We start from the raw sequence: 13,899 nt of genomic DNA on the forward strand, positions 1-13,899 counted from the left end.
CAGTGCCTGTCTGCATGCAGAGCAAGGGTGGGAGGTGGTTGCAGTCGAGAGGGTGAGCATGAGGAGCGGCTCGAGGAAGTGTGTGTGCGGGGGGCTGGAGGGAGGAGGCCAGCCACTCTGTGAAGGGGAGGAGCAGGAGGCAGCACTGCCCACAGGTGCGATGCGGGTGGGTATAGTGGTGAGCATAGCTGCCTTCCAAGCAGCTGATCTGGCTTCAGCTCCTGGCCAACGCTGACAAATGCCTCTTCAGCCTGTCTCCAGGGTGGGCGTCTTATATGTTCTGCATGTAGGCTCTTCTGCTCAAAAAATGCCCAGCTTTCTGCTGGGGTTTCAAGCCACTCCCCTCGCCTCCCTACGGCTTAAAGACAAAGTGAGACCATTGCTTTCTTCCTGTTGGGAGGGCTCCAGGCTTGACTCCTCATTGCAGTGCTGGTACAGGAGCCAAAAGACAGGCTTCTTTGGCCTGGCACAGAGCTAGCTGGTCCTGCTGCTGCTGCGGCTGGTTGCACGTGGCAAGGAAAGCATGCTCCTGTGGCAGGGTACAAATGAAGATCAATAATGCCTAGGTGGCCGTCGAGGGACGGACTGTGCTGCATGAGGCCAGCTATGCAATTTTGGAGTGTGGTGGGAGTGCTCAGCAGTTCAGACGGCAGCAGGGGAGAGGCAGACAAAGCCCTGACCCTGCCAGACCAGCGGAGCCCCCAGAAGAGATGGGAACCCCGCCGACGCTGAGGGAGCTCCCAACAGCAGCTGACAGGGAGGATCCCACGGCTGTGCTCTGAGGGAAAGAGGTGAGGATGGGGCCCGGCAGGGTCACCTGTGGCCACCTCGATGGCCACTGTCGAGTCAGCGCAGCGGGCGACACGGGGCTCGCTGCAGCTGCTTGCAAGCGGGGTTGGGCCAGAGGGGCCACAAGGGTGTGGGAGAGGAGACAAGGTCTGAAGCAAGACATCTCTCGGTGAGGGAGGCAAAGCTGAAACACAGAGCAGGCAGGGAGCACAAACCTCAGTATCAGTCTCTCTTTCTTTTCCCTAGCTCTCCCAGTGGACACTCTTTCTTTTAAGAACAGGCACTGTGCCCACAGCTCCCACAGCCCTCCTTGTGCCCTCTGAGCTGCACAGCGCATCCCACTTTTGGGATAGGTCCCAGCACAGTGGATTTAAAGCACCTGTGGAAAGACTTCTCGTACCCCATCTCCAGAAGGAGCATTGCTGCATTGAAGAAGGCGCTGGATGCACCTGGCCATTTGGTTAGAGACCATCTGCCACGCAGGTCGTTGGTGTGTAGAGGGAACGGTTTGCGAGAGTGGGAGAGATCTATGGAAAGGGCAAGGTGGAGCCTGCCCGAGGAGAAGCGTGGAGGGGCAAAGGGAGAATGAATGGGAGGTGTGGATGACTTGGGGGGAGGCAGGAGAGAGCTTGTTTTGGTGGAAGAGCTATGTTCTGAGTAGTTGATCTGGCTTCGATTCGTGGCCAATGCTGATAAAGGTCTCTCCAGCCTGGCTCCAGGGTGCCTTGTACCTTCTGCAGGTAGCCTCTCCTCCTCAGATACCACCCAGCTTTCTCCTGGGATTTCAGGCAGCTCCCCTCACCTCCCCACTGCCTTGAGACCGGCTTGAGGCCAGTGCTTTCTGTCTGCTGTCAGGGCTGCAGGCTGGCCTTCTGACTGCGGTGCTGGGACAGGAGTCTGGAGAGAGGCATTTTTAGTCCTGGAACTGCTGGTGCTGCTAGCTGCCACTCTCAGCAAAAGCATGCTCCTGTGGCAGGGTACAAATGAAGACCAGTAATGCCGAGGTGGCTGTCAAGGGACGGACTATGCCGCATGAGGGCAGCTATGAATTTTGGAGCGTGGTGGGAGGAGGCCTGTTCTTTATGTAAAGGCTCAAAGGCCTGTTGGTCTGGTCTGAAGTCATCCTGGAGACACTGACCTACCCTGTCCAGGCTCCAGCATTGCAGGGACAACCTGAAGTTTGCTGGAATTGGGTGTAGCAACGTTCCTGGTAACTAAGAAGTAAGCCACCCTTATTTCTCTTGCAGCTTATGGCCTGTAGGGGCAAGGGAAACACAAGGAGTCTCTCTCAGCTAGACCCTCTACTGGAAGGGGGTGAAGTTTCTCGTGCCCCTGATTCCAGGGTTGCTTTGCTCTGCTGACAGTCAAAAACCATTCTGGGCACTGGGGTTCTATGTGGGGTTTGTGTTAGCACAGTATTTACAGACTCCCACTCTGTCAATAGCAGTGCTCCAAGTTGGTGGAGTTAGGAAGAGGGGGATGGTGACCGCGCATGCTCTGTTCCCTACTGAAATGCCCACCCTGACACCATCTTGCCGTCACACTGCCTACGTCCAGAGCTGAACACCACTGCTTTCCTCCTTCCCGCTCCATACCCGTCCCCTGGAGTTTATTCCCATCACACCAATGAAAGTGAGAAGTGCCATGACTGTTTTTAACATGAAGTTTCTGAAGAAAATTTGAGAGGACTAGGAAGTTAATTCAAAAGCTCTGCATTAACATACACATCTAAATACTTGGCTGAACAACCTGCCTTGGAAACTGGCTCCCACCTTTGACCACGCTCACAGTCAAACGGGGTTAGCGTGTGTGGCATTTCTTGTGTTTCCACCTCTGTCCATTGCTTCTTGACCTCTCACTGGGCACCACTGACAAGAGGACGTATCTCTCTCCTTTAATCCACGTGTCCACTCTCCAGCACTGTCAGCCTTGCCTTCCCCAGGCTAACCAACCCCAGCTGTCCCAGCCTGTCCTTGTACGCCAGGTGAGCCTAGTCCTTAATCACCCCAGTGTCCCTTTCACAGGGCTGACAGATCCCCCCTAGCTGTGCGGAACTGGGAATCAACCAGACAATGACACCCATGGAGTCCCTGCAAGGGCGCTTGGCAGGCAGACATCGAAGTCTCCTGCAGAGGAAGGACACCTTGCAGAAGGCTTTGCGCTTGCTGCCGGGAACAGATTGGACCAAGAGGGAAAGCAGAAGCAACAGCATTCATTCAGGGGAAGACGTCCACCTGCCCCAAAGTTCATGCACCTTGAACAGCAATGACTGCTGAGAGGTCTTGGTGGTGCAGCCTTGAGGAGAGTAATGCATCATCTGGGAGGCTAAACAGCGACACTGGATATTCCTTTGTTCTTGGCTGCATGCTGGCATGTGGGAGGCCTTGGTTTACTGCTGAGCAGCTTGCGTGCTTTTTTCCTCCAAAGCACCTGTGAGAAGCGAGGTGCATGACCAAAAGGAAAGGAGGCATAAACCTGACTTCCAAATGCCAGCACTCTGGCTGAGATTCAGGTTCAGAAAGGCAACTTGTCCCTGCCTGTTTGTGAAGGCACCCTGCACAACTCAGCTGAGCTCACGTGTCCATTTTTTTCCTGCCACCTCAGGAGGTGTGGTCATCTCAGCCTGGTTCATAAGCTTCCTTCTGTCCTCTGCCAGGGGGTACTCAGGGCAGGCAGTGGAAAGTCAGTGCTTTCACACCATACATGCAAGATGCGCTGGGGACACCGGCAGAAGACATGAGATCAACTCTTGAATGCTTTCAGTGGCGAGACTGGAGGCTGACCCTGAGAGATATCACAGGGCCATGATCACAAGTCTACAGACTCACACTCCATTTCCCCAAGGCTTTTTGGTCTTTCTCTTGCCTACTTGCTTGTTTTAGGTGTGTGGAGCTCCACCCTCAACTGGCAGTAACCTCAGGACACAGGCCAGTTGCTCTTCCTTGCAGAGCACGTGGCCAGCTGAGGGGGGAGGAGGAGAACAAACCACCACAAGTCTCCAGCTATGCTGCACAAAGTCTTTAATGAGAAGGAGGAAATGCGGTGGCGCAGAACAGAGACCAAGAAACTCATCTGCAGGGTTCAGGGAGGCACAGAGCATGGCCCATTTCCCAACAACGAGCTCCACACAAAGCGCTTGCCTTTTCCCATTCTGCTCTACCTGGTGGCAATCCCAGCCCACCAAGAGCAGTCCCTAACTCCGGCACCCTGCCCGCATCAGCAGGAGGTTCAGCAAAGCAGCAGAGAACGAGCCCTTTCTCGAGCAGTGCAGAGCAGAGCCAGAGGAGGCATGGCGAGGCCTGCTGTACAGCGAGGAGCAGTGTGCACAGGTGCCTCCCGCCAGGTGGGAAGAGGACACCCAGCCCGTCTGGAGCAGTAGGCACGCTCCTGCTGCAAAGTCCCCGTCTTCCTTTCTGCTCCAAAGGGGATGATCCGCCGGCTTCAGCAGTTGAGGCTGCAGCGCGGGGGAGGCAGACACAGCCCTGCCCCCCCCAGACCAAGGGAGCCCCCAGAAGAGATGGGAACCCCGCCGACGCTGAGGGAGCTCCCAACAGCAGCTGACAGGGAGGATCCCACGGCTGTGCTCTGAGGGAAAGAGGTGAGGATGGGGCCCGGCAGGGTCACCACCACCGGGGAGGCCTCGATGGCCACTGTCGAGTCAGCGCAGCGGGCGACACAGGGCTCGCTGCAGCTGCTTGCAAGTGGGGTTGGGCCAGAGGGGCCACAGGGGCGTGGAAGACAGGGTCTGAAGCAAGACATCTCTCGGTGAGGGAGGCAAAGCTGAAACACAGAGCAGGCAGGGAGCACAAACCTCAGTATCAGTCTCTCTTTCTTTTCCTCAGCTCTCCCAGTGGACACTCTTTCTTTTAAGAACAGGCACTGTGCCCACAGCTCCCACAGCCCTCCTTGTGCCCTCTGAGCTGCACAGCGCAGGAAGGCTGACCCACTTTTGGGACAGGACCCAGCACAGTGGATTTAAAGCACCTGTGGAAAGACTTCTCGTACCCCATCTCCAGAAGGAGCATTGCTGCATTGAAGAAGGCGCTGGATGCACTTGGCCATTTGGTTAGAGACCATCTGCCTAAAGCCAGAAATTCTGGTGGCAGAGCTTCCTGCACCTAAGCCCCATTGATCCCCTTCTGCTTGAAAGAACCTCCCTCTTCCCAGCTCTCCCCAGCCGCCATGTTCAAATGGGAAAGAGGTGACAGCCCGTGAACATTTCCATTGCAGGGCCAAGCTGAGGCAGCCCAAGTATCAACCTGAGTAGCCACCGTGACAGCAGTTCAGCCCGCAGGGAGAGATGGAGCGGACTCAGGCTTACCTCGTTCCTCGAGGAAAGGGAAGCAAGAGAGGGCGATACAGAGCCTGGAGCCGCGCAGGCTTTTATACTGTGTCCCAGAGCCCTGGGGGGGGCCACAAGCATTCCTTGCTCATGAAGCATCTAAACACCTAGTAGCTGCCGCTTGCAAGGCCTCGCTGGCAATTAAGCCTTTGCCTCTTTCATCTGAAATGTTGTACTCCCTTTTCAATACTATCGAACGTTGAAATGATTCATCTATGTCCCAGTTTCAAAAGGCCAAGTAACTCCGAGGTCTCAGGCTAGCTGTGCAGAGATTTTAAGTAGGTTTTCCACTGTATGGATTGCCTTTGTCACTTTGCCCTCTTCATGGTGAGCTTGTCCATGAATCATGGTGACATTCAACCATGAAGGGCACCTCAAGTCAGCTCTCAAGAGCTTTCAGCACAGGTCCTCAGGCTAACCCGGAGAGACATTTCTCCCCACGGGTAGTCATAGACACACACAAGACTGTGGGTAAGTTCAGGCAGAAGGTCAAGACTGCACAATCCCATATGGGAGAAGAGACGCAACTCTCCAGGGATGTGGCCAAGCTCAGTGGCAAGGAGAGACCATGGTGGGCTGGAGGGAAGCCCCCTGCAGGCAGGAGTGATGGCCACAAGGACCTTGCTTATTCTCATCAGGCTCTACCACAGTCTGGTTTTGTGACCAAAGAGATGCCCGCATCCTTACCTGAAAGAGACCCACACCCAAACTGGCCTGTTTTGCTCAGCAAGTTCATCTCAGACGCCAGAGGCGTGGATGCCCTGCTTTTCACGAGAGGTGCAGGGAAGGGAGCCAGAAGTTCACGGCCTTTTTTCCTGGCTCAGGGATGGGGTGGCCCATTCCATGCATTTCAAGCTACAAAGGGACGTTGGATCAGTCTCCCAGAGAACCTGGGAGTCATCATGATGCGGAAGAGTTGGGAAAAACCCTGAACTCCAGGCAAACATGAGTCATCGTGCTGTGGACTTCAGTGGACACGGTGCCCTGGTCTCAGGCGTGCCACGGATAACAGAGCTTATAGCCCCGATGTGCCGCTTTCCTCAAGGGCATTTCCACAGGTCTTTCCTCAGCTACCATTCCCAAAACAGCTGGTACTTCTGTGCAATCTCGTGCCGCTGCTGCCTTCCAAGGCCTTGCCTTTCAGTGGCTCCTCAGGGGCCCATGAGACCCAGTGCGCCCCAGAATAATGTGGGATGGCTGGTACTGCTGGAGGTTCTCTGGGCCAACCTCCTGCTCCGAGCAGACCAAGCTTCCCAGTTGCCTCAGAAGGCTCCTGTCGACTTCTGAACACTGCCACTGTCGGAGAGGTCCCTGTCTCTTGAGCAGCTCGTCCAGGTCCACACCGTGCCCCCGTCACTTCTTTTCCCACCACAATTTCCCTTGCTGCAACTTGTGATTGTTGCCTCTTGCCCTTTTGCAGTGCACCTCTCAGGAGAGTCTGGCTCCATCTGCCTGTGTCCTAGCACAGCTTGGCCACTGCAAATCCCGCAGGCAGCCTTCACTCCTAATCCTGCTGTTTACCTCCCGTCCACCTCCAGAGCTTAACCCATAACCCTGGAATCTTCTCACCAGTGCTGGCACTCTCACTGTCCTCTCCTGGGAGGCTCAGCTGTGAGAGCTCCTGGCTGGTTGGGTGGGGACCAGGCCTCAAGCCCCTGCTCAGGTGAAAGCATGCCTGTTTGGTGGATACATGCTTAGAGTGGGTCATCTTGAAAGCTCCTTTCCAACACAAGCTCACTGATGAAAGGTGAGGGGAAAGGACTGTTGCCCTTCCCTTGGCACTGCAGACGCCACACCTGGATTGGTGTGCCCCATTTTGGTTTGATGCAAGCTGAAGTTTCCTGGCCAGCAGCTCACACACACAGACACAGACACACACACAAACGCACAGCCCCGCAAAAAGAGGAGAGCACAGTCACACAGAAATGGGCTAGGAAAGAGTGTAATGAAAAAAAGCATCACCTTCTTGTTCCTCATTTGTCTGGAAAGGGTTTCCAGGATGGGTTGCTCCTTCCCCTTCCCAGGGATCAAGGTGAGGCTGGCCAGCCTGCAGTTCCCCAGGTCCTGCTTCATGCCCTTCTGGAAGAGACGAGTGACGTTGACTTCCTCCAGGCCTCAGGAACCTCTGCCAGTTGCCGTCACCTTTCAAAGACAATCCAGAGTTTCCTCTTCCAGAAGCCCTCCTTGTCCGAGTGCTTCACGAGCTGGCAGCAGGAAGACGGCATGGGTATCTGCAGGTGAGCTCCCTGCTACCTGAGTACCTGACTGGCCAGAAGCCAGGAGATGGCTTGGATGTTGACTGTGAGGTCGCGTCTGGCTCCACAGGCCATCTGCAGGAACACGGCTTGCGCTCGGCGCTTGTGTTCCTGATGAGCAGCAGCACGCACATTTTGGGCTATGTGCTTGTGAGTTCCCTTCTACCCCATTGCCTGCTGGGCCAGCAGCAGGCGTGTGGCTTGCATTTTGATTTTAAGGTCACTTCTGTCTCTGTAGCTGCTGGGACGGAGTAGGCTCCTGGCAGCACTAGGTGCTTGTGAGGTCACTTGTGCCTGAACACCTGGTAGGAAAGAAGGAGGCACGTGGCTTGTTTGATGATTGCAAGGTCACTGGTACCAGGGTGGCAGATGGGCCAGTGAGAGGAAAATTCCAGGCAAGTGAAGAACTGCAGTCTCCCAACAGCTGCAGGAGGTTGTGGCAGGATGGAGCCAGACCCTCCGGAGAGGTGCACCGCGAAAGGGCAAGACCAACACTAACAAGTTGCAACAAGAGAAATGCCGGCCGCCTTTGTGGGAGAAGTGACAGGGAGCACGGTGCAGCCCTGGAAAAGCTGCCCAAGAAACAGTGACCTCTCCGACAGTGGATGGGGCAAGGCCCAGAGCTTCCTGAGGCGTCTGGGACGTTTAGTCTGCCTGGAGCAGGAAGTCATCCCTGAGGACCTCCACAGGTCCCTTCTCAAGAGGTGACCCTTCATTATTCTGGGGTGCACTGAGTCTCATGGCCCTTGATCGGCCACTGGAAGGCAGCAGCAGCACGAAATTCCATAGAAGCACACCAGTTGTCTCGGGAATGGTGCTACAATGCGCCCTTGAAAAACGCAGCACTCTGGGAGGAATGAGGCTATGAGCTCGGTTATCCCTGGCACGCCTGAGGCTGGGGCACCGTGTCCACTGAAGTCCACAGCACGATGACTCATGCTTGCCTGGAGGTCCGGGTTTTTCCCAACTCTTCCACAACACAATGACTCCTAGGTGCTCTGGGAGGCCGATCCAATGGCAAAGGCTTAATCACGATGCCTTGGCAAGAGGCAATTACTAGGTGTTTAGATGCTTCATGAGCAAGGAATGCTTGTGGCCTCCCCGGGGCTCAGGGATACAGCATAAAAGCCTGTGAAGCTCCACACTCTGCATCCTCGTCCTCTTGCCTCCGTTTTCTTCAGGAACGAGGTAAGCCTGAGTCCGCTCCATCTCTCCCTGCGGGCTGAACTGCTGTCACGGTGGCTACTCAGGTTGATACTTGGGCTGCCTCAGCTTGGCCCTGCAATGGAAATGTTCAAGGGCTGTCACCTCTTTCCCATTTGAACATGGCGGCTGGGGAGAGCTGGGAAGAGGGGGACTCTCTGAAGCAGAAAGAGGTCAATGGGGCTCAGCTGCAAGGAGGTCTGCCACCAGAATTGCTGCCTTAGGCAGATGGTCTCTAACCAAATGGCCAAGTGCATCCAGCGCCTTCTTCAATGCAGCAATGCTCCTTCTGGAGATGGGGGTATGATCGGTCTTTCCACAGGTGCTTTAAATCCACTGTGCTGGGTCCTGTCCCAAAAGTGGGTCAGCCTTCCTGCGCTGTGCAGCTCAGAGGGCACAAGGAGGGCTGTGGGAGCTGTGGGCACAGTGCCTGTTCTTAAAAGAAAGAGTGTCCACTGGGAGAGCTGAGGAAAAGAAAGAGAGACTGATACTGAGGTTTGTGCTCCCTGCCTGCTCTGTGTTTCAGCTTTGCCTCCCTCACCGAGAGATGTCTTGCTTCAGACCCTGTCTTCCACGCCCCTGTGGCCCCTCTGGCCCAACCCCACTTGCAAGCAGCTGCAGCGAGCCCTGTGTCGCCCGCTGCGCTGACTCGACAGTGGCCATCGAGGCCTCCCCGGTGGTGGTGACCCTGCCGGGCCCCATCCTCACCTCTTTCCCTCAGAGCACAGCCGTGGGATCCTCCCTGTCAGCTGCTGTTGGGAGCTCCCTCAGCGTCGGCGGGGTTCCCATCTCTTCTGGGGGCTCCCTTGGTCTGGGGGGGGCAGGGCTGTGTCTGCCTCCCCCGCGCTGCAGCCTCAACTGCTGAAGCCGGCGGATCATCCCCTTTGGAGCACAAAGGAAGACGGGGACTTTGCAGCAGGAGCGTGCCTACTGCTCCAGACGGGCTGGGTGTCCTCTTCCCACCTGGCGGGAGGCACCTGTGCACACTGCTCCTCGCTGTACAGCAGGCCTCGCCATGCCTCCTCTGGCTCTGCTCTGCACTGCTCGAGAAAGGGCTCGTTCTCTGCTGCTTTGCTGAACCTCCTGCTGATGCGGGCAGGGTGCCGGAGTTAGGGACTGCTCTTGGTGGGCTGGGATTGCCACCAGGTAGAGCAGAATGGGAAAAGGCAAGCGCTTTGTGTGGGGCTCGTTGTTGGGAAATGGGCCATGCTCTGTGCCTCCCTGAACCCTGCAGATGAGTTTCTTGGTCTCTGTTCTGCGCCACCGCATTTCCTCCTTCTCATTAAAGACTTTGTGCAGCATAGCTGGAGACTTGTGGTGGTTTGTTCTCCTCCTCCCCCCTCAGCTGGCCACGTGCTCTGCAAGGAAGAGGGAGAATGAGCCCTCTCCCATGGCATGAATTGTACCCACAAGCATGGAGCACTGCCGGCTGTGGGTCGAGCTCCCTAGGTGACAGCAGAGGATCAAAAATGAACGAGCGGGCAAAAGAGAGACAGAAAATCCTCAGAGAAATGGAGAGAGCAATGGTCAGGGGTGGAAATAAAGGCAATGGCGCACACACGGTAACCCTGTTTTTCTGTGAGTGCCGTTCAAAGATGGGAAACGGTTGCCAGTCCCAGGGCTGGGAGCGCAGGAAAGGAAGGAAGATCGGCGTGCATTAAACAGTTGACCCAAGAGCAAGGCTGTTACCGTGTAAACATGCTGAGGAAAGCCGGAGGGAGCCAAAAGCTGGAGGTCCCACTGAGATCTGAATCTCAGATCACTGGATTCAGAGTCCAGGGTGCTCACCATTACACCATGGGACCTGCTGGACAGATGCTGTCTTTCCCCTGTGGCCACCCTTGCCGAGCCATATGCTCCCGGCTGAGCCTGGCACTCTCTCCGTCTCCTTGGCCGTCACCATGTGCAGCCTTCCTCCGGGTCCAGCGGGCACTCTCTACTCAAAGGGACTTTCAAGGGAGTGGCAGAGCTCTTTGCACAAGCAGGGCATGCCCTCTCTTACAAGACCCAGGCTGATAACTTGTGAGAATCTTGCTTTCGCATACTTAGACCTGGTTATGAAGTTTCCAGCAGAACGTCTTCAGCACTGCACCTCACAGAGTACATTCACGACCCAGCCATCGGTGGTTCGATGCTTGCACTTGTGGTCTCTGCTGCTGCCTCCCTTCACCCCTGTGTTGGACAGCCTGTCAATCTGCCTGGGTAAGTTATTGCCTCTCCTGTTTCTCACCTTGTAGCTCATACTAAGCAGCCTTTACCCAGACACACTTACCCAGACGTTCAACAGAGGGAAGAGCTGGCAGAAGGACCCAAAGCAGCTTGTTATGGGTTGCACGAGCTGGACTGCCTTCCTCTGCTGGGACAGTCCTGGCTGACCTCCAACCCGTGTCCTTTCTTCCAGGACACGCTGGCCCCTTCTGCCCCAAAGCGGGGCTCACCGCCTCAGTGAGAACGCCGTTTTCTCTCCCGAGGCTGCTCCAAACTCAGAGAGCTACATTTCACTGGTGGCCTGAGGGAGCTTTCCCTCATGCCCTGGGACCGCCACACTGCCTGCCCAAGAAGGGTCCACGCACACGGCGGGGAAAAGCTGCACTGCTGCTATCCTCCTTGTGCCAAGGTTTGAGTCTGTGTGTTGAGAGCAGGGCCCTTCCTCCCAGCAGCCTGACGGGAGGAAACATACGTGGGGACACCCTACGGGATCGCAGACTTAGCCCGGGACACTGAGGACACAGCCACCTGGAACCTTTGGATTGCCTGAAGCACTGGGCTGGCATCCGGTACTTCTGAACCCACCGGACAGACCATGGTGCCATGCGCAAGCCTAAGATGCCAAATGGTAGGTTACATTCAGAGAGGGCATGAGAAACAACACCCAGTCGCTGGAGAAGGGTTAGATCTCTACAGAGTCACAACTCTGAGAGCGTGTCCCGGAGAAGCAGCATTGCTGAGGGCTTTCCTCATCCATCCCTGGGATCTGCAGGACCCAGCAGGGTGGGAGGAGCGTCTGGGAGCGGCAAGAGCTGAAGGTCTTGCAGCGAGGTGGAGGGACCCCCGTGCTGGGGCTTGAGCAGAGGAAAAGGGGCAGCCCTTTCCCATGCAGATGCTGTGGCGCTGCAGGAGGACGGATGTCCCTTCTGGGGCTGAGACAGCGTCTCTCCAAGCAATGGAGGGTGCTCCTGGGGCTCTGCTGGTCTCACCCAGCACTTGAGGAGAAAGGATTCTGGGCCAGTGCAGGCAGCTTCCTTGCTCAGGGCATTTTGTCCTTGGTTTCCTTCCTGGCAGCACTGCCCTGGCTGGGTCTGCTTTTGCCCCCGACCTCTTTGCTTCCCCAAGGTCATGGTAACTGCTCGTACCACAGGAGCCTCCGATGCTGCTCCTCCCTGCGGGACACTGCGGGGAGGATGCTTTGCGCCCGCCTTACAGGCTTCACTGGGAGCCAGAGATGTCCCAGAGCTCCCCAGCACCTGGGAGCTGCAGCTCAGGCCAGGCTGGCCCACACAGGAGGCCAGGCCACTCCTGGGTCCTGCGCTCCCGAGGTCTTTCTGGCTGAGGGTAGGCCTTGGCAAGCCAGAGAGCCACCTTCACACAGCGGAGGACTGCACTCGGGTGCCCCCTCACATTCTCTTCTCCAGGCTGAACAAACCCAGCTCCCGCAGCATCTCCCTCAATCACCACGTGCTCCGGCATGCTCTGATACCACCTTGTGCGTGTCCCCTCTTCCTCTTCCTGTGTCCACGGGAAAACCTCTTCTGTGGCTCACACTTTCTGACCGTGGAGCTTCTGAAAAATGCCACCAGCGCTCATGCAACCTGTGCTGGGATGGCGTCAGCAGTGTTGGAACGATGCGATGTGCCTGCTGGCCTCTTACTGGTGGGCCTTTACTCCCACCCGCCCCTCTTCCCACTGGTGCTGTCCATGTTTGCTGGTGAGGAACTGGCAGTTCAGGGAAACTTTCTGGCTTGAAATCCTGCTGGTCAACGCCACATCCTGGATCGGCACCTGTAGAACGTGCCACTGGGCCCGAAAGAGGGAAGGATGCATCTCAGGGGCTCTCCAGCTTGAGGAGCAGAGGGCAGGGGATCTCCCTGGTGACTAATGAGAGGGGAAAGTTGCCCCAGTCTCCAAGAAAGGGGAAGAACCAAGGAAAGGCGACGATAAACCGGAGCAAGTTCGGCAGAGGATCCCTAGGATCCCTGGTCAGGGGCCAGGGGCTTTGGCCTCATGAGGAGAGCCTGGGGACGCAAGGCTTGCTTAGGTGGGAGAAGACAATGCTTTGCGGGCATCTCATAGAGGCCTCCCAGTGCCCACAAGGCCGTTCCCGCAATGGCCGGAGGATGAGAGCTGGTGGTCAGAAATTGAACAGGCAGCTTGTGACCGGCTACACGGGTAAAAAGGATCGCCCTGAGGGTGCGTAAGCATGGGAACAGGGCTCCAGAGAGGCTGTGAAGTGCCTGTCCTCAAGGTATTTTAGGACCCAAAAGGACAAAGCACTGATCATTTGGTGTGAGCCTGCTTGATGATGCAATGCAGGCGGAGGCACTCTCACTCCCTGAAATGCCTTCAAAGCGGAAGGTGGTTCTGGAAGCAGGGAGAGAGGACTTTGCTGGCGAATGTTTGAAGGAAGTCCAAAGAGCAACATTTTTTAGGCAAGAGGCATGCAGAGCGTGAGCTTTGTCCTCGTTGACAGGAACTGGGACTTACAACAAGACCTGGTCAGCAGGCGGAGGAGTGACCCCAGAGGGGCAAGGGGCCTCCACCTAAGAGGGGGAAGGAGGCCAAGAGAGAGAAGCCATGCAGGAGGCCACCAAGAGAGAGGTGGCCTGTCAGGAGTGGGACTCGAACCCACCAAAGATGGTGACGTCCCGGCAGCACCTCCAGCCTCTTGGGGACGTAGGGTGGTGTCAACCCTTGAGCAAAGACCACGACTGCCCCGCAGGTTGTTGGTGTGTAGAGGGAACGGTTTGCGAGAGTGGGAGAGATCTACGGAAAGGGCAAGGTGGAGCCTGTCTGAGGAGAAGCGTGGAGGGGCAAAGGGAGAATGAATGGGAGGTGTGGATGACTTGGGGGGAGACAGGAGAGAGCTTGTTTTGGTGGAATAGGTAAGACCAGAGCTTTTTTCCAGCACTGGCAAGCATTGTCCAGTTCCTGAGCATGGACCAAAATGTTAAGTGATCCACAAAAGCCATCATTTCCATCACGAGATGAAAGTAGCTCCGATTCCCTTTTGGCTCTGGAGCAGGAATATTTGGAAAGTAGTTTTGAGGAGTAAGTGTGGAGGTGGTGCATCTGGCAGTGCCTGTCTGCATGCAG

At 56.3% G+C, this 13,899-nt stretch overlaps 1 protein-coding gene across 1 annotated transcript in view; it reads right to left on the bottom strand.

Moving 5' to 3' along the window:
- LOC142593927 (olfactory receptor 12D1-like) overlaps positions 1 to 13,899 on the bottom strand; it is a 35,289-nt gene that overhangs the window by 14,313 nt on the left and 7,077 nt on the right. Inside the window, 2 exon segments of the mRNA XM_075714244.1 lie at positions 7,274 to 7,335; positions 7,393 to 7,497. Coding sequence (XP_075570359.1) covers positions 7,274 to 7,335; positions 7,393 to 7,497 — 167 coding nt within the window.

The sequence above is a fragment of the Pelecanus crispus genome, chromosome 7, assembly GCF_030463565.1.
Source record: "Pelecanus crispus isolate bPelCri1 chromosome 7, bPelCri1.pri, whole genome shotgun sequence".
NCBI lineage: Eukaryota > Metazoa > Chordata > Aves > Pelecaniformes > Pelecanidae > Pelecanus > Pelecanus crispus.